We start from the raw sequence: 21,485 nt of genomic DNA on the forward strand, positions 1-21,485 counted from the left end.
AGAGCCTGGTTAGAAATACCATTTGTTTTAATGTGCCTCGCATGTGCTAATTGAGCTGGCTGGGCTGAACTTAATTCAGTCGGGTGACTTTTTAGAGCTATATAACTAGAGACATAGCAGCCTTTGCTGTATGTAAGAGCCTGCATTTAAAGCCGCCCATATTTAAAGTAGCAGTGTTTTAAGTAGCATGCAGTGTGGAGTTGAACAGGGAGTTCAACCAGAGTGATATAAGTGGACAACACAACACCTACAGGCCCTGAATCCTGGATTTGAACTACGCTGGAAAGGAGGATATTATCTATCCCAGACTGCACATCTCCGCTCTAAGCTATCACTGCCACGCCGCAGATACTGTTTCTATTTGCTGTGACCGCACTTCTTCTCAAAATACGCGCTTCTTTCTACCAGTCTCATTATGTCTCTAACTCTATTCATATATCTCCATCTCTCCTTCCTTCGCCACTTCTCCGTTCACATGAACGCCTTTCTTATATACCCTCTGCACTAAAACACACCCTTACAAATCATCCTCACACATCCTCTTTCTATCCATGCTTCTCCTCCTTGCTTCTGGGGACATCTCTCCCAATCTTGGTCCCTGTCTTATTTCTACTTGTTCTCGTCCTCGCCTTCCACATGCAACTTTCACTACTTCGGTTAACCCCTCACCTCATACCCATCTCCTGCCACCCTCCCTCCTCTCTCCCTTTCTCCTGTGCCCTTTGGAGTGCTGCAGTGCGTGCGACCACGTGACATTCGCACGGCGCATGCGCGCGAATCATGCACTCTATGCAGGCGGCCAGGGGCCAGGGCGGAGCTGTGGCCCGTGATGTCATGCGAGTGGTATGCCATTATTAGCTGAACCGCTTCACGTGACGCTGACGTCACGCGGCGGCCGCATGAACAGACACTTTCATTTGTCTCTCCTGGGTCCTGCCGCTCGGTAGTATCTCCGCCTGGTCACGTTCACTATCTGCAGCATGATGCACAACAAGGTATGTGTTTTGGTGCCACGTGCTGTCGCCGCAACTATAAGTGTGGCCTTTCTTTCTCTCACACTCCGCGCACTGATGGCAGGGGTGGAGGCGTGGGGCTCCTGCTCTCCTCTCTCTGCCGTTACCGAACCCTTCCTATTCCCCCCTCTCTAGCTTTTCCCTCCTTTGAGGCTCACACTGTCCAACTTGTTTCTCCTCTCCCTGACCACGTGGCGGTCATCTATCGCCCACCTACCTCTACTCATCCCCCTTCTGTCTTTCTCACTTTGAATCCTGGCTCTCTTTCTTTCTCTCCTCCGCTGTTCTTCTCCTTGGAGACTTCAACTGCCATATTGATGACCCCTCTCTCCCTTGGGCTTCCCGCTTTCTCTCTCTAACCTCTTCTTTTGGCCTTCAACCGTGAACTGCAGCCAGCACCCACAAGGATGGCCACTACTTAGACCTGGTTTTCACTAAAAACTTTTCTCTCTCTGACTTCTCTGTTTCCCCTTTTTCTCTATCTGACCATCATCTCATCTCATTCTCTCTCACTTCTCCACCCACTCCCCTGTTTCTGCAGAGACCTGCGCGCTATTAACCTATCAGCTTTTGATTCCACATTACGATCCTCCCTCTCCTCTGTTCTGCTCCCGACCCTGACAACTTGGTCAGGAACTACAACTCTGCCTTATCATCTTCACTTGATCTACATGCCCTGCTTTCTCTCTGCCTTTCTCGCCCTTCTAACCCCAGACCCTGGCTAAATTCCCACACGTGCATGCTGCGTTCCTGCGCTCGTTCCTCTGAGCGCCTCTGGAGGAAATCTCACACTCTCGCAGACTTCCTTCACTACAAATTTATGTTATCCTGTTTCAACTCTGCCCTCATTCAGGCTAAACAAGCCCATGCTTGGGTGAAACGCGTTAGAGGTGCAGGGGCATCCTTTTTCCCCCCTCTTTTTAACCATGCTTTAATAAAGGACACTTCACAGCACAGTCCAGCAGTTGCTACGTTTTTTCTGCCTCGTGGTGCCCGCTGAAACACCCCTTCCAAACCGGAACAGGTACACCTTCTAAACAAACCTACTTTTCTCATCTAATCAACACGCACAAGTCTAACCCACGCCGACTCTTCTCTGTCTCTGTCGCTACTCAGACCACCCTCAGCTGCCTCTTCTTCTTCCTCATCTCCGCTCAGGACTTTGCTGACTATTTCAAGGAAAAGGTGGAATCCATACGTCAGGATATCCCCTCTGTATCCTCCTCCCATCCTACACCTCTTCCTAACGCCCCATCTGTCTTCCTTGACTCTTTTTCCGCTGCCACAGAGGAGGATGTCATTGCTGATCTCCTCTTCTCCCTCTACCACTTGCCCACTTGACCCCATTCCCTCCCATCTCCTTAAACCTCTTGCTCCTACTATAATCCCTACGCTCACACACATTTTTAACTCCTCCCTCTACTCTGGTACCTTTCCCTCTTCATTCAAACATGCAACAGTTACACCATTACTCAAAAACAGCGAGCTTGACCCTACCTGTCTTTCTAACTATCGACCTGTCTCCCTCCTGCCTTTCGCCTCTAAACTCCTTGAACGTCTTGTATTCTCTCGCTTGCTCCATTTTCTCAACACCTATTCTCTCCTAGACCCTCTACAATCTGGCTTCCGCACTGCTCACTCCACTGAAACAGCCCTCACTAAAATATTTAATGACCTCCTCCATGATGCCAAAGACAGAGGTCATTACACTCTGCTCATATTACTCGACCTCTCTGCAGCATTTGACACCGTGGACCACCCTCTTCTCCTCCACATTCTCCATACTCTTTGTATTCGGAACAAAGCTCTATCCTGGATCTCATCCTACCTCTCCCATCGTACTTTCAGTGTCTCTTCTGCTAACACCTCCTCCTCCTCTATTGATCTCTCTGTGGGGGTACCCCAGGGCTCTGTCCTGGGACCTCTTCTCTTTTCTCTGTACACAATCTCTCTAGGTGACCTAATAACATCTTTTGGGTTTAAATATCACCTCTATGCTGACGACACACAAATATACTTTTCAACACCCGACCTTAGTTTCTGAATGTCTCTCTGCTATATCATCCTGGCTGGCCCTCCGCCGCCTTAAACTCAACATGGCTAAAACAGAGCTCCTCATACTTCCTCCCAAACCTGACCCTACTACCTCCTTCCACATTACTGTTGGAACTACAATCATTCACCCAGTAGCCCGAGCACGCTGCCTAGGGGTCACACCCGCTCATATTTTGTCCCTGCAGACGCACTTACTAGAATTCCCTCCTACTGTCTCTGTACGTTCCCCCTACCTACTGTACCAATTAGATTGTAAGCTCCTCGGAGCAGGGACTCCTTCCTTAATGTTACTTTTACAGTATGTCTGAAGCACTTAGTCCCATGATCTGTTATTTATATTATCTGTTATTTATATGATATGTATTACTACTGTGAAGCGCTATATAAATAAAGACATACAATACAGGAGTGCTGCTATCTCTCTTGTTTTCTCTCTGGTGCGAAGCGCTGAGTGCACTGTGGGCGCTGTATAAACACAGATATAACATGCATGTTACAATAGAGAGAGCGTGTCTTGCCACCCCGATTACCCGGCCCACTTCATGATGACGTCATCTGATTGCTTCCCTGTGATCCCTCTGTCCTTTCCCTGCTGCTGTATGTCATTGAAGGACAGTGCTGGGGGTGCCACACGCAAGATGGCCGCCCTCGCACGCCCTCAAGAGGTTTTCCTGTCGCGTTCTCTTGATGAGCCAATCAGCTCAGCGTCGGGGGGGGGGCGCGGTCTGCCTTTCTTGCCGCAGCCAATAGGAAGCTGGACCTGGCCACCTTGCAACGCAAAACGCGGAAGCGCGGCTCTGCAGGCTTCCCCTTCCACCAGTCGCCAGCCGTGGTAGGCGGTGCCTCACAGCCACTGCCGAGCTTCTGATTGGACAGGCCCAGCCGCGCCTCCGAGCCGCAGTTGGCGTTCGTCATCTCGCTGGGCGGGAACGGCTTGCGGCTCGTGCCGCAGTCCTCCCCCATCTGATTGGCTGAGGTTCTCGCTCTACGAACGCTCTCACATTAGCTGCATCCCAACCCCTTCTCCACCACCTTAGTGGGCGTGGCCTCCTGTCTCGCGCCCGGTACTGTCTAACGGCAGCCGCCGGTTCCTGCAGTGACTCCCCCACCCTCTGTGACGTCACCGCCGCTTCCGGGCGCGCGGGAGCGTTTCCGGGCGCGCGGGCGGGAGGGGTGTGCCCCGCGGGGGAGGGCGCAGAGGCGGATGGCGCTGTGTGTGAGGAGGCTCCGCGGGGCCCCGGGGCTGGGAGGCGGCTGGAGGAGCGGGGTCCGGGGGGCAGGGGGAGGAGGAGAGGCCGGGAGGGTCCGAGAGGGGACCGGGGTGAGTATAAAGGGAGGGGACACACACACACTGACACACGGACACTGACACACAGAGACACACACACACTGACACACACACACACACTGACACACACACACACACACACACTGACACACACACACACACACTGACACACACACACTGACACACACACTGACACACACACACACACACACACTGACACACTGACACACAGACACTGACACACAGACACAGACACTGACACACACACTGACACACACACACACACACACACTGACACACTGACACACGGACACACACACGGACACACACACTGACACACACACTGACACACAGTGACGCACAGACACACACACACACACAGACACACACACACACACACACACAGAGACACACACACACACACACACACACACACACACACACACACACACAGACACACACACACACACACACACACAGACACACACACACACACACACACACACACACACAGACACACACAGACACACACAGACACACACACACACACACACACAGACACAGACACACACACACACACACACACACACACACACACACACAGACACACACACACACACACAGACACACACACACACACACACACACACACACACACACACACACACACACACACACACACAGACACACACAGACACACACAGACACACACAGACACACACACAGACACACAGACACACAGACACACACATATATATATTAGGGTTATAGATCCCCCCACATACAGCTTACTAGTGATACGTACATATACACTGCATGCAAAACATCTATGTTATCTATATGCTACGTGTGTGTGTGTATATATATATGTATGTATATACACCTTAAGTATTTATGTACACGCTTCATTCAATCATTGCAAACATCTGTTTTGTGTGTGTGTGTGTGTGTGTGTGTGTGTGTGTGTGTGTTAGAGAGAAAAGTTGGTATTAGTAAGACGAATATATACATTTACCACTCATGTACATAGACAGATACTGTATGCACCCGCACAAATGTGTGTGTAAATATTTGTATACCACCGTATCCTGCATACATTACATATATATGCACACGTGTTGTGTTTGTATAGTATTGCTTTCAGGTGTTTTAAAAATGGCCGTCTCTCTCTTCCCAGCTCCGTGACGTCTGTTGGCACCCCGAGCTCGGCCTTTTCCCCCATCTCTCTACCCCCCTGCGCCGCCCCCTCCCCCGACGTCCCACCACCCCCCCGCGTGCCAGGCTGTGCCCTCCTCTGACTGGGCGAGACGGAGCACTGCGTCAGCTGCAGGAATGCCTAGCGCCGCAGGGCCCAGCTCCGCAACTGGCACCACCCCCCTGTGCCAGCCTGGAGGAGGGCTGCCCAGCGGGCAGAGAGAGCTGGCACCTTAGTGGTGCCCAGCTGGACTGTTTCAGGAGTCTGTTTGAGCCGGGCATCTGTAGGACGCCTTACCAGGCACTGGCTCTGCCCGCCCCCGGTACCCAGCTAGGGGTATTAGCCTTCCGCCTAAGCCAGCAGGCCGCGGCAAGTCCTGTGCCCGGAGGCAACCAGCCAGACGTGGAGGAGCAGCTGGCACTGATGCACGCCAAGCTGAGAGAAGAGGTAAGGGCCTATGTGCCCGCCGAGCGTCTGTGCGCTGGGTGACGCCCGCGGAGCGTCTGTGCGCTGGGTGACGCCCGCGGAGCGTCTGTGCGCTGGGTGGCGCCCGCGGAGCGTCTGTGCGCTGGGTGACGCCCGCGTCTGTGTGCTGGGTGACGCCCGCGGAGCGTCTGTGCGCTGGGTGGCGCCCGGATCTGTGCGCTGGGTGGCGCCCGCGGAGCGTCTGTGCGCTGGGTGACGCCCGCGGAGCGTCTGTGCGCTGGGTGACGCCCGCGGAGCGTCTGTGCGCTGGGTGGCGCCCGCGGAGCGTCTGTGCGCTGGGTGACGCCAGCGTCTGTGTGCTGGGTGACGCCCGCGGAGCGTCTGTGCGCTGGGTGGCGCCCGGATCTGTGTGCTGGGTGACGCCCGCGGAGCGTCTGTGCGCTGGGTGGCGCCCGGATCTGTGCGCTGGGTGGCGCCCGCGGAGCGTCTGTGTGTTGGGTGATGACGAATATTTTGTCTTTTTTCAAGTTGCCGAATTTCTTCTTGAAGAAACCAGATTATTCCATATACAGGAAGGACGTGGAATTTGTGAATAGTATTCTCCACATACACACGCGGTGAGTACCCCCATTACTGCACATGCACACGCGGTGAGTACCCCCCGTTACTGCACATGCACACGCGGTGAGTACCCCCCGTTACTGCACATGCACACGCGGTGAGTACCCCCCGTTACTGCACATGCACACGCGGTGAGTACCCCCCGTTACTGCACATGCACACGCGGTGAGTACCCCCCGTTACTGCACATGCACACGCGGTGAGTACCCCCCGTTACTGCACATGCACACGCGGTGAGTACCCCCCGTTACTGCACATGCACACGCGGTGAGTACCCCCCGTTACTGCACATGCACACGCGGTGAGTACCCCCCGTTACTGCACATGCACACGCGGTGAGTACCCCCCGTTACTGCACATGCACACGCGGTGAGTACCCCCCGTTACTGCACATGCACACGCGGTGAGTACCCCCCGTTACTGCACATGCACACGCGGTGAGTACCCCCCGTTACTGCACATGCACACGCGGTGAGTACCCCCCGTTACTGCACATGCACACGCGGTGAGTACCCCCCGTTACTGCACATGCACACGCGGTGAGTACCCCCCGTTACTGCACATGCACACGTGGGGAATACCCCCCGTTACTGCACAAGCACACGCGGTGAGTACCCCCCGTTACTGCACATGCACACGCGGTGAGTACCCCCCGTTACTGCACATACACACGCGGTGAGTACCCCCCGTTACTGCACGTGCACACGCGGTGAGTACCCCCCGTTACTGCACGTGCACACGCGGTGAGTACCCCCCGTTACTGCACGTGCACACGCGGTGAGTACCCCCCGTTACTGCACGTGCACACGCGGTGAGTACCCCCCGTTACTGCACATGCACACGCGGTGAGTACCCCCCGTTACTGCACATGCACACGCGGTGAGTACCCCCGTTACTGCACATGCACACGCGGTGAGTACCCCCCGTTACTGCACACGCGGTGAGTACCCCCCGTTACTGCACATGCACACGCGGTGAGTACCCCCCGTTACTGCACATGCACACGCGGTGAGTACCCCCCGTTACTGCACATGCACACGCGGTGAGTACCCACCCCCCAAGCTCTGCCTGACGCGCTCTCTCTCTCTCTCTCACAGCGGTCTCGCTCTGTACCAGCTCTGCCTGACGCTCTCTCTCTCTCTCACAGCGGTCTCGCTCTGTACCAGCTCTGCCTGACGCTCTCTCTCTCTCACAGCGGTCTCGCTCTGTACCAGCTCTGCCTGACGCTCTCTCGGCTCCTGTTCCTGAGTTATTTCTCCAACGTCAGTGTCTCAGTTCTAAAGCTGACGTCTCATCCCGAGACGTGCAGTATCCAGGCTCGCTGGGCAGTCTCTGGCCTCCCGCTGCACTCTCTCCTTTCGCACATCTACCGGACAGAAAAGACTGAGCTGTACCGGTGAGCTGGCACTCTAATATACACAGTGTGTGTGTGTGTGTGTGTGAGATACGGGAGCTGACACTCTAATATCCAGATACGGAAGCTGACACTCTAATATAGTGTGTGTGTGTTATACGGGAGCACACACACACACACACACACACACACACACACACACACACACACACACACACACACACACACACACACACACACACACACACACACACCCACACACTGAGATGCAGGAGCTGGCCCTGTAAAATATATATATCTATCACTTGTGAGCACATTCACATGTCTTAGACGTGTCTGCACCCCGCCTATCACCCAGCACACAGTGCTCCCACTGCAGCAAGGGATTCTGGGAAATGACATGCAAATGAGCACCCCGTGTCACCTTTTGTCTTAAATCCATTATTACATGGAACCTGTGCCTAAGTCAGTAAATAAAGTATGTGTAATATACACTACTGATGGTGCTAGAGATGAAAAAATATGTGTAAAAGAAGTATCCCACAACAGCACTCTGCCATACAAAAGTATCAAATGTATTAATTACATCACAGAAGACAAATGACAATTAAAAACTAACCCCAGTGTCCCTGACAAAATGTATACTGAAACCTCACTGGGTTGTAAAATTAACCCCTCACAAAAAATAAAATGAATAAGCTACACACAGAGGCTAAAGTGCACTAATATGCAGATATAAGTATTGTGCACAAATTGAGACAACCTAGATCATAAACAAATGCCAAACAGCAAAACCCAGCAAGGGTAAGTCCTCGAGTGAGGGGTGGGATACTGAGCACAGGCCAAGTGAATGACTCCCAGGATCAGCGGAGAGGAGAACGGTGAACCCGAGGGCAGGACTCCCACACTGCACGCGTTCCGGGAACCCGGGCGGGCATCAGGTGACTGCGCAGCGGGGAAGAGTGTAGTCAGGGACACCGTGGCACAGAGAAGTGAGCCCCTGCCGCGCACGTTTCGCCACCTGCTTGGTCCAGGGGACTTCACGATCGTGCTGGCTCTAAATCTTATTATTCACAAAAGCCGTGACGTTGGATAATTGAGTGATTTTTGAAAGCGCTGGTGACACCAATGTTGGTAGCCTGGTTCTAACGCCCTCCTACAAGGGGAGGGCTAAGCAGATGTAGTTATATTATACCTAACGTGAAAATGAAAACAAGGCACAAAGTATATAAAAGTTACATGAAAAAATACACAATATTTTATGGTTTGTAAATATTCTTTTACCAGCGCTTTCAGATCACTCAATTATCTAACGTCACGGCTTTTGAGCAAATGAGCACACAATGTGTCACCTTTTGCCTGGAATATCCATTCACATGGAGCCCATTTAAGCTGATGCATCGCCGCTCACACAGCTTTTAAGCACAGCAGGGGACTAGCAAAGCAAGTCAAACCACTCACAGACATGTGAATGTGCTTACAAGTGATGTTCTTTATTGGCTATATGATAACGGTGGAGGTTTTCTGTCGCCTTTTTCACCCACCATAACTTAAAATGTATATGGTAAACCTACCCGGCCTAGAAATATTTCAAGGCAGGTATAGACCAACCTCACACTGATGATACCCATCAAGGTTGAAACATGTCTGTGAGTGGTTTGACTTGCTTTGCTAGTCCCATGCTGTGTTTAAAAGCTGTGTGAACGGCGATGCATCAGATTAAATGGGCTCCATGTGAAGGGATATTCCAGGCAAAAGGTGACACATGTGCTCATTTGCATGTAATTTCCCAGAATCCCATGCTGCGGTGGAAGCACTGTATGCTGTGGGATAATGGTTGAAAGGCGGGGCTGCAGACCTGTCTAAGACATGTGAATGTGCTCACAAGTGATATTCTTTATTGGCTATATGCTAACGGTGGAGGTTTCTTGTTGCCTTTTTCACCCACTGTGTGTGTGTGTATATGTTTGTGTGTATATGTATGTGTGTATATGTATGTGTGTGTGCGCACTGTGTGTGTGTAACGGGAGCTGAAACACATTTTGCTTTTCAGGACGTTTGACGCACACTCCACCTTCTTCCTGGGGTCAGACGGTCTCATATCCCTACATAAACTTGAGAGGGTGAGTGATACAACTGCTTGCAGGGTGACACAGTGACACAGACAGAAGGGAGCTATGAGCCTGTCCCTCCCCCCCGCAGAGTGACACAGACAGAAGGGAGCTATGAGTCTGTCCCCCCCCCCCCGCAGGGTGTCACAGTGACACAGACAGAAGGGAGCTATGAGTCTGTCCCTCCCCCCGCAGGGTGTCACAGTGACACAGACAGAAGGGAGCTATGAGTCTGTCCCTCCCCCGCAGGGTGACACAGTGACACAGACAGAAGGGAGCTATGAGTCTGTCCCTCCCCCGCAGGGTGACACAGTGACACAGACAGAAGGAAGCTATGAGTCTGTCCCTCCCCCCGCAGGGTGACACAGTGACACAGACAGAGGAGAGCTATGAGCCTGTCCCTCCCCCGCAGGGTGGCACAGACAGAAGGGAGCTATGAGTCTGTCCCTCCCCCCGCAGGGTGACACAGTGACACAGACAGAAGGAAGCTATGAGTCTGTCCCTCCCCCCACAGGGTGACACAGTGACACAGACAGAAGGGAGCTATGAGTCTGTCCCTCCCCCCGCAGGGTGACACAGTGACACAGACAGAAGGGAGCTATGAGTCTGTCCCTCCCCCCGCAGGGTGACACAGTGACACAGACAGAAGGGAGCTATGAGTCTGTCCCTCCCCCGCAGGGTGACACAGTGACACAGACAGAAGGGAGCTATGAGCCTGTCCCTCCCCCGCAGGGTGGCACAGACAGAAGGGAGCTATGAGTCTGTCCCTCCCCCCGCAGGGTGACACAGTGACACAGACAGAAGGAAGCTATGAGTCTGTCCCTCCCCCCACAGGGTGACACAGTGACACAGACAGAAGGGAGCTATGAGTCTGTCCCTCCCCCCGCAGGGTGACACAGTGACACAGACAGAAGGGAGCTATGAGTCTGTCCCTCCCCCCGCAGGGTGACACAGTGACACAGACAGAAGGGAGCTATGAGACTGTCCCTCCCCCCACAGGGTGACACAGTGACACAGACAGAAGGGAGCTATGAGTCTGTCCCTCCCCCCGCAGGGTGACACAGTGACACAGACAGAAGGAAGCTATGAGTCTGTCCCTCCCCCCACAGGGTGACACAGTGACACAGACAGAAGGGAGCTATGAGTCTGTCCCTCCCCCCGCAGGGTGACACAGTGACACAGACAGAAGGGAGCTATGAGTCTGTCCCTCCCCCCGCAGGGTGACACAGTGACACAGACAGAAGGGAGCTATGAGACTGTCCCTCCCCCCACAGGGTGACACAGTGACACAGACAGAAGGGAGCTATGAGTCTGTCCCTCCCCCCGCAGGGTGACACAGTGACACAGACAGAAGGGAGCTATGAGGCTGGCCCTCCCCCCGCAGGGTGACACAGTGACACAGACAGAAGGGAGCTATGAGTCTGTCCCTCCCCCCGCAGGGTGACACAGTGACACAGACAGAAGGAAGCTATGAGTCTGTCCCTCCCCCCACAGGGTGACACAGTGACACAGACAGAAGGGAGCTATGAGTCTGTCCCTCCCCCCGCAGGGTGACACAGTTACACAGACAGAAGGGAGCTATGAGCCTGTCCCTCCCCCCACAGGGTGACACAGTGACACAGACAGAAGGGAGCTATGAGGCTGGCCCTCCCCCCGCAGGGTGACACAGTGACACAGACAGAAGGGAGCTATGAGTCTGTCCCTCCCCCCGCAGGGTGACACAGTGATACAGACAGAAGGGAGCTATGAGTCTGTCCCTCCCCCTGCAGGGTGACACAGTGACACAGACAGAAGGGAGCTATGAGTCTGTCCCTCCCCCCGCAGGGTGACACAGTGACACAGACAGAAGGGAGCTATGTGTCTGTCCCTCCCCCCGCAGGGTGACACAGTGACACAGACAGAAGGGAGCTATGAGTCTGTCCCTCCCCCCGCAGGGTGACACAGTGACACAGACAGAAGGGAGCTATGAGTCTGTCCCTCCCCCGCAGGGTGACACAGTGACACAGACAGAAGGGAGCTATGAGCCTGTCCCTCCCCCGCAGGGTGACACAGTGACACAGACAGAAGGGAGCTATGAGTCTGTCCCTCCCCCGCAGGGTGACACAGTGACACAGACAGAAGGGAGCTATGAGTCTGTCCCTCCCCCGCAGGGTGACACAGTGACACAGACAGAAGGGAGCTATGAGTCTGTCCCTCCCCCGCAGGGTGACACAGTGACACAGACAGAAGGGAGCTATGAGTCTGTCCCTCCCCCGCAGGGTGACACAGTGACACAGACAGAAGGGAGCTATGAGACTGTCCCTCCCCCCACAGGGTGACACAGTGACACAGACAGAAGGGAGCTATGAGTCTGTCCCTCCCCCGCAGGGTGACACAGTGACACAGACAGAAGGGAGCTATGAGCCTGTCCCTCCCCCCGCAGGGTGACACAGTGACACAGACAGAAGGGAGCTATGAGTCTGTCCCTCCCCCCGCAGGGTGACACAGACAGAAGGGAACTATGAGACTGTCCCCCCAGCAGAGTGACACAGTGACCCCTCCCAGCAGAGTGACACAGTGACCCCTCTCTCTGTCCCCCCCGCATGGTGACACAGTGACCCCTCTCTCTGTCCCCCCCGCAGGGTGACACAGTGACCCCTCTCTCTGCCCTCCCAGCAGAGTGACACAGTGACCCCTCTCTCTTTCCCCCCTGCATGGTGACACAGTGACCCCTCTCTCTGCCCCCCCCCCCCGCAGAGTGACACAGTGACCCCTCTCTCTGCCCTCCCAGCAGGGTGACACAGTGACCCCTCTCTCTGCCCTCCCAGCAGGGTGACACAGTGACCCCTCTCTCTGCCCTCCCAGCAGAGTGACACAGTGACCCCTCTCTCTTTCCCCCCTGCATGGTGACACAGTGACCCCTCTCTCTGCCCCCCCCCCCCGCAGAGTGACACAGTGACCCCTCTCTCTGCCCTCCCAGCAGGGTGACACAGTGACCCCTCTCTCTGCCCTCCCAGCAGGGTGACACAGTGACCCCTCTCTCTGCCCTCCCAGCAGGGTGACACAGTGATCCCTCTCTCTGCCCCCCCCCACCCCGCAGGGTGACACAGTGACCCCTCTCTCTGCCCTCCCAGCAGGGTGACACAGTGATCCCTCTCTCTGCCCCCCCCCACCCCGCAGGGTGACACAGTGACCCCTCTCTCTGTCCCCCCAGCAGGGTGACACAGTGACCCCTCTCTCTGCCCCCCCCGCAGGGTGACACAGTGACCCCTCTCTCTGTCCCCTGCAGGTGATGCCCTCCCCGCCGCTCACTGCTCCAGTTAAGAGTCTCCTCGCTGCTGCCCTCGTTGCTTTTGGATTGGAAGAAAGCCGCCCTGCCTTAAATCTCCTCTCCACCCCTCTCCCCCCCAAATCCCCCCTCAAGCTCTGATCCCACATGCCCCCTCCCCCCAACATCATGTATGACCTCGCTGCCCAGTAAGCCTCCTTTGGGGTGTTCCCTCCCCCTGCACGACGCTGCCCCTACAGCGATCCTATAAACAGTGGCATTAAAAAACTGCTGAGGTTTCAGCCCGTAGAAATACTGCTGCTTTGCGAAGGAGATGTTTAGGATATGAAGAAGAATCCTATAAGTTAATAGTCTCGGCGCCACGTACGTCTTGTAGGACTTCCTCACGTGCGATGCCCAGGTATCCCTGCTGAGGGAGGGGTTATTGGCCCTATTAACTTATAGGAATCCCCTGTGTGCGACGCCCTGTTATCCCGTCAGGGGGCACCGTTGAACCTAATGACTACGGGCGTTGTTACCACCACAGTTATCAGTGGGGTTTTTAGAAAGGTGACCCTATAACCTGATCTAATCCTATATCCGTGTATGCTGCCTCCCTTCCGAGGATGCCCCAGAAGCCATCTGTTGCTCCGCTCCCTTAGTTTACAAGCCCTATGGGAGATGTTCAGTTGGGGGTATTAGGGTGGCCCTATATCCTGCCAGCTATCGGGTGCTGCGTGCCCTGTCTGTTTAAGCCCTGCGGGAGGGGGGTTTACCAGCAGTGCCAAGAGCGGGATTTTAATAGGGTTAACCCGTATACCATGACGCACGCTTCTCTCCCCTTCCGTGAGATACTCGGATCTGCGCGCTCGTAGCTTTGTGACTGCAGTGCCGGCCTGTGGATGTGTAACATACTGTATACTGTACATAATTAAATTATAATGAGGTGCACGTGTGTCATGTGGGGTGGTACATACAGGACGAGCGTCACGGAGACGCACACATGCACACAGTTGGAGACGCACACAGTTGGAGACGCACACATGCAGGCATACGCAGAGATGCACACATGCACAAGGTTGGAGATGCACACAAGCACACAGTTGGAGACGCACGGAGATGCACATATGCACACAGTTGGAGACGCTCACAAGCACACAGTTGGAGACGCACGCATGGAGACAGACACGGAGATGCACACAGTTGGAGACGCACGCATGCACACAGCTGGAGATGCACACAGTTGGAGATGCACGCATGCACACAGTTGGAGACGCACGCATGCACACAGCTGGAGATGCACACAGTTGGAGACGCACGCATGCACACAGCTGGAGATGCACACAGTTGGAGACGCACGCATGGAGACACGAGATGCACACAGTTGGAGACGCACGCATGGAGACACGAGATGCACACAGTTGGAGCCACCCATGGTGACGCACACATGCACACAGTTGGAGACGAACGCATGGAGACAGACACGGAGATGCACACAGTTGGAGACGCACGCATGCACACAGCTGGAGATGCACACAGTTGGAGACGCACGCATGGAGACACGAGATGCACACAGTTGGAGCCACCCATGGTGACGCACACATGCACACAGTTGGAGACGAACGCATGGAGACACGAGATGCACACAGTTGGAGCCACGCATGGAGATGCACACAGTTGGAGCCACGCATGGAGATGCACACAGTTGGAGACGCACGCATGGAGACACGGAGACGCACACATGCACACAGTTGGAGACGCACGCATGGAGACACGGACATGCACACGGAGATGCGCACAGTTGGAGACGCAGACTACCATTGGCATCTAAATAACTAAAGAAAATCAAAGCCCAATTTTACTCCTACTAATATTTATTTATAAAATGTGTTACCAGGAAGTAATACAGTGAGAGTTACCGCTCGTTTTTACGTATGTCCTGGGCACAGAGTTAACTGATTACTAATAATACAATGTCACAAATACATAGTTACATAAGTGGACGGGGTATACGCTTTAGTTATGAAAGAACTTAGACTGGTGGCGGCTGTGAGAGTCTCCGGCAGACTGTTCCAGTTTTGGGGAGCAAAGTACGAGGAGGAGGAGCGGCCGGGTACTTTGCTGAGCCTTGGGACCACAAACAGTTTTTATTAATCAACTGTAACGCGTCAGCCCGCAATAAACAACTAACGCTGTCACCCCATAATACACAGCTATAACGCTGTCACCCCGCAATACACAGCTATAACGCTGTCACCCCGCAATACACAGCTATAACGCTGTCACCCCGCAATACACAGCTATAACGCTGTCACCCCGCAATACACAGCTATAACGCTGTCACCCCGCAATACACAGCTATAACGCTGTCACCCCATAATACACAGCTATAACGCTGTCACCCCGCAATACACAGCTATAACGCTGTCACCCCGCAATACACAGCTATAACGCTGTCACCCCATAATACACAGCTATAACGCTGTCACCCCATAATACACAGCTATAACGCTGTCACCCCATAATACACAGCTATAACGCTGTCACCCCATAATACACAGCTATAACGCTGTCACCCCATAATACACAGCTATAACGCTGTCACCCCATAATACACAGCTATAACGCTGTCACCCCATAATACACAGCTATAACGCTGTCACCCCATAATACACAGCTATAACGCTGTCACCCCGCAATACACAGCTATAACGCTGTCACCCCGCAATACACAGCTATAACGCTGTCACCCCATAATACACAGCTATAACGCTGTCACCCCATAATACACAGCTATAACACTGTCACCCCGCAATACACAGCTATAACGCTGTCACCCCGCAATACACAACTAACGCCATCACCACACAATACGCAACTGTAACGCTGTCACCCCATAATACACAGCTGTAGCACCATCACCCAGCAATACACAACTAACGCGTCCCCCGCAATACACAGCTGTAACGCGTCACCCCACAATACACAACTGTAACGCGTCACCCTGCAATACACAGCTGTAACGCGTCACCCCGCAATACACAGCTGTAGCGCCATCACCCCGCAATACACAGCTGTAGCGCCATCACCCAGCAATACACAGCTGTAACGCGTCCCCCGCAATACACAGCTGTAGCGCCATCACCCAGCAATACACAACTGTAACGCGTCCCCCGCAATACACAGCTGTAACGCGTCACCCCACAATACACAACTGTAACGCTGTCACCCCATAATACACAGCTGTAGCGCCATCACCCCGCAATACACAACTGTAACCCCGTCTCCCCAATACACAACTGTAACGCCATCACCCCGCAATACACAACTGTAACGCCATCACCACACAATACACAACTGTAACGCTGTCTCCCCCAATACACAACTGTAACGCTGTCTCCCCCAATACACAACTGTAACGCCATCACCACACAATACACAACTGTAACGCTGTCTCCCCCAATACACAACTGTAACGCTGTCTCCCCCAATACACAACAGTAACGCCATCACCACACAATACACAACTGTAACGCTGTCTCCCCCAATACACAACAGTAACGCCATCACCACACAATACACAACTGTAACGCCGTCACCCCGCAATACACGACTGCTGGGTGAAGGTTATTCTTTTGTTCCCGTGACCAGCCCCAACACAACTTCACAATGACTGGAACACGATTGTTCGCAATTTTAACATGAAAAAAAAGGACTTTATGAAAATAACAAAAAAACATGGAGAATGAAAACGGCTGAACATACACCAATTCATTTAGCAATAACCAACGCTGACTCCCCTACCTTCCAGCTGTACCCATTATACCCGGACGGACCGATTGTGCAGGTCCCTGTCTCTCTCCCATTGGTCGAAGCCCTGAACCTTCAGCTAATTCTAGCAATGTGACGATGACATGACTGGGCTGATAAACAATCGGCGGGGTTGTCGTGTACGCGTATATATTTGTATATTGAAGTAAATCCAGGAATATCCGTTTTATTCCCGAAATGACCTTTGCCAATAATAAGGTGCGCGCATGCGTGCGTGCGTGCTAGTGACATCATGGGAGGGTCTTGGAAGCGCCTGTATCCCATGACGACGGCGGGAAGTAAAGTCTACCTCTTTGCATGAGCTCTGTGTTGGAGGGTCAGGAACCATCCGCCTATCTTTGGGAACCGCAAAACGTCGCGGGCGGAAAGTACAGATTTGGTCAGACTCGCTGGCGCCCGCAGTGGAAGCGAAGGTTCTGCGGCGCCGGAGACACGCGTGTGCCGTGATGGAGCCGGGGTGGGGGTCCACGCTTCCAAACGGGACTCTCCGCCGTGTTAATCCTCCAGTACTGTTGCTGGCCGTGCCTCCGGAGACGGCGCGGTTAGCTACAGTTGCTGCGCGCGTTGCCTGCCGCGATGGCGGCCTGGACAGATTAACGGTGGGGGCGGGGGCGATTCGGAAGGATGTACCCCCTGCAGCACTAACGTGGCAGACATGGTCTCCAGCGCCGCAGACTTTTACTTCCACGGTGGTGCTGGGGACAGAGACGTCCTACTACTGTACATTTATACAGCCAAGTGTCGTTCAGGTACAACTACTACAGGTTTATACTACTAGTAGTAGGTGCACTACTACAGATTTATACTACTAGTAGTAGGTGCACTACTACAGATTTATACTACTAGTAGTAGGTGCACTACTACAGATTTATACAACACTAGTGAGGTGCATGTAGAGGGAGAAAGGGGGTGGCCCGGGATTAAAGGGGTTACACCCCATTTGGCCATCCGCTGACCTCACCAGGGAGACAAGGGGTTAACTGGGCTGAGACCCGGAACTGTGATTTAACTCCTGTTATGACATGTAAATGTGTATTCCCCTGTTCCCCCCTGTTTTATTGTAACATCTGGTTAATCAGTGTCTGCATCACACACACACTGGGATCCATCCGGGAGCACAAGGGTTAATAGTTGTATAGTGATTATAGCCCTTTGTGTAAATTTCCCGCCTTTTCAGGCACCATTTTGCAGGCTCCCATAGGCCGCCATTGGAACTCCATGTCTTTCAATGGCGAATCTTGCTGTCGAGTCCTGTTCCTGAGAAGACCAGCAGATGGCGTCCGAGAGGGAGAGCGGCGGTTTCCCATTGAAAGTCAATGGGCTCATTGACTTCAATGGAGAAATCCTCGAAAGAGCTTTCCAGGAACGAGTTGGCTGCCGTCCAAACCGCTTAACCGCAAAGCGGATACAATTTCAATAGGAGAGCTTTGATCACTTACAAGTCAAGTTCAACGACAAGTGGCGTGGGAATAAACAGTTCTAGGGCACCTAGAAATAAAATTCTTTCTGTCCCTAGTTCCTAGACCTCCCCCCACTCGACCACAACCGGGTCCCCGTATCCTGGACCCCCGATAAGGGTCGAACCGAGAAGAGCGGGCCGCGCCATAGGTTCCAATGGCGGCGGCAGAAACAGCTCAGGAAATCGGCTGTCAAAAGCTGAAATTTGGTAATCCATAGCTCCGGTTCCGGAGGGCCAGAGGATCAGGGTTTGGGGTATCTGTAGCCACTGCTCCGGCATCGCTGCAGAACCATCCTTGACCCTCTTGGACCAACCCGACAGAGTATGGACCCCGTTGAATGTTCGGGATTTTTCCCATAGACTCCAATGGCGGCCAAACCCCATTGACCGGCTACGGCGGAAAAACCCCATTGACTTCAACGGCGGCATCGCCTCGTTGAAAGTCTATGGCGGGGATTCCCATAGCCGCCAACAGCGGGGCTTTGCCATTGAAAGTCTATGGCGGCGAAGCCCGTTGTTTTCAATGGGGATTTAGTGAAAAACCGTGATTTAATTTGCAGCGGAGATTTGTGTATTAAAATGTGAAACGGTTCTAAGTGTATTTGTGTATCTCCGGTTCCTAAAGTCGTAGCAAGTCGCAAATTGGACCATAGGGTGTCCCAGTTCCGGCATTGAGAACTGGGAAGTTTGGACCTGCTGGACCCAAAGGAACCGGATATTTTAATATGTTCATGTTTTATCCAACATACTGTATTTCAAGGTATGGGTAAAACCCAGAGGAAATTCCTTTGCATACCAGGGTAGCATATGGCCAGAAAGGTGACCCAATGTCTAGGCCTTGAGTATGTTTCAAAGGATTTTGTCACCTCCACTGTTTGCATGAGGGTGGATTTTACTCAAACCAGAGCAGTCTTCAAGTGTTCCATTTCACACCTCACAACAAAGGGTTTCCTGCCAGATATTCCATTTGGTAGACTAGCTGGCATTCCTGATGTACAGGAGGGGTTATAGAAATGAGACCCCAGAGCTCTACTGCGCATATACCAACTAGCAGGGGGCATGTGTCAAAAAGTGTTCCCACGTTAACGAGTGGCTAGAGGTAATTGAAAACCAATCCACGGTACTCAATGTTAAGGATAGGGCACACAAGGTTTATAAACTGTTGTTCCCCCTTTATCCTTTGTCTTCTAAATATCATCTGAATGCTACCTGATTGCGAGAGAATTGCTATGCTTCATTCTTCTCATTCCCCAACCCCAAAGTAAGTGTACTTCTTGTTTGTTACTGTATTATTCGTGTGTTCACCTATCCAAAGGAATAAATATACTTTATTATATCTAAGACTTGTTCAGTTCAACCCAGTGATTTGTGTAACCTTTAATACCTGTGACAGGCTATCAAAGTTAACTGGTGGCAGCGGCGGGATTGAACAGGACCTGTATTACTAGTGTTCTGCGGGATACTGTAATATAGTGGAAACTTGATGGTAATTGCGAGTTCCTGGGTCTAAAGATATTGAACACACGTTAGTGCAACAAGTAACACAAGTTGTCACACCACCTCACCTGCTGCGACCCAGAACCATGAGTGAAGCGGAGAACGCCTATTACCTGAAAACTAGAAATCAGCTAAAAGACAAGTGCCATGCCTGTGGACCAGGAGGTCGAGGACATGATTGCCGCAATCACAGCACATGAAGCCGAGCTTGCAGAGTCTCAGGATACGACTCAGCTTGCCCTTGTACAGCCGCCCGGAGATCAGGGACTGAACCCAGTGCCAGAGCGGAAGGATCCCGGGGAGGGGATAAGTGCACCTCCCGGGACAAGTGCAACAAGAGGGGCACCGATGGCTGCGGCCACCAGTCCGTTTACCCCTGAAATGTTGGCACTGATCACCAAGTGGGGAGACCGAGGGACAGCGGAAGAGCAGCTAACATTTCTCTCAATGGCAGTGAACAGACCCGCTTATTGCCCCCCGGTCCAACCCCGCAAAGATGAACTCCAACTGGACAAGCACAGTCTCACCAAGTACGTGGAAGGCACTGATCAGATCGACATGTTTTTAAGGAACTTTGAGACGCAGTGCCGGCGGTACAAGGTGCTTCCCGAGCATAGGGTGGCACGCTTGGACCCGCTACTTTCCGGCTTGGCTAAGCAGACCTTGATGGCGCTTACAGAGGAGTTTGCTGATGACTATGACCACCTGAAAGAACTTTTGCTGTTTCAGCACGGTTTTACCCCTGAAGCTTACCGGGGTAAATTCCGGCTGGAGGAGAGGCACCCTCAGGAGACCTATGTCACTTATGTGACCCACATGGCCTTGTACGGGTTACACTGGGTGGAGGGCTCTGAGGCCAGGACTTACCAATGCCTGCTGGACCTCATCTTTCAGGAGCAGCTCATGCAGCAGTGCTCGCCGGCGGTGAGAGCTTGGGTGTATGATAAAAAACCAAAGACCTACACAGAGGTGGCGAGGATGGCTGATGACTATGTGGTCAGCCGGTCCCAGATGACCGCCAAGGTGCCAGCCAAAGCGGTGACCACACCGGTGCCGGCCAAGAAAGCTGTGAGTACCCCCCAGTGGACCCAAAAGCCGCCTGCGGGCAGCAGTTCACAGAAGGCGGGAGAGCTCCGGCATGAGCGCCGGTGCTACAATTGCAACAGCACTGGTCATCTCAGACCAGATTACCCGGAACCCCTGCGATCCAACAGACCCCATCAGGGGCAACGCACCCCAGCTGCGAAGCCGGTAGCCCGCGTGCGGGTGGTTTCCACCAAAGAACCAGGACCGGTCATGGAAACAACTCCCAGCGAGACGTCCCATGTCACCCCTATCCCAGTTTCATCGGTGCCCACAGCCAGGAGCGGAGGACATCTCGGCGCAGA

General features: G+C 53.3%; 1 protein-coding gene across 1 annotated transcript; it reads left to right on the forward strand.

Moving 5' to 3' along the window:
• Positions 1 to 3,910: 3,910 nt before the first annotated feature.
• CUNH6orf136 (chromosome unknown C6orf136 homolog) lies at positions 3,911 to 14,259 on the forward strand. The gene is made up of 6 exons (XM_075583563.1): positions 3,911 to 4,389; positions 5,534 to 5,998; positions 6,506 to 6,594; positions 7,794 to 7,994; positions 10,006 to 10,075; positions 13,332 to 14,259. The coding sequence occupies exons 1-6, from the start codon at positions 4,273 to 4,275 to the stop codon at positions 13,470 to 13,472; spliced, it is 1,083 nt and encodes a 360-aa protein (XP_075439678.1). The 5' UTR covers positions 3,911 to 4,272; the 3' UTR covers positions 13,473 to 14,259.
• Positions 14,260 to 21,485: the final 7,226 nt, after the last annotated feature.

Source organism: Ascaphus truei, unplaced genomic scaffold, assembly GCF_040206685.1.
Source record: "Ascaphus truei isolate aAscTru1 unplaced genomic scaffold, aAscTru1.hap1 HAP1_SCAFFOLD_335, whole genome shotgun sequence".
NCBI classification, from domain to species: domain Eukaryota; kingdom Metazoa; phylum Chordata; class Amphibia; order Anura; family Ascaphidae; genus Ascaphus; species Ascaphus truei.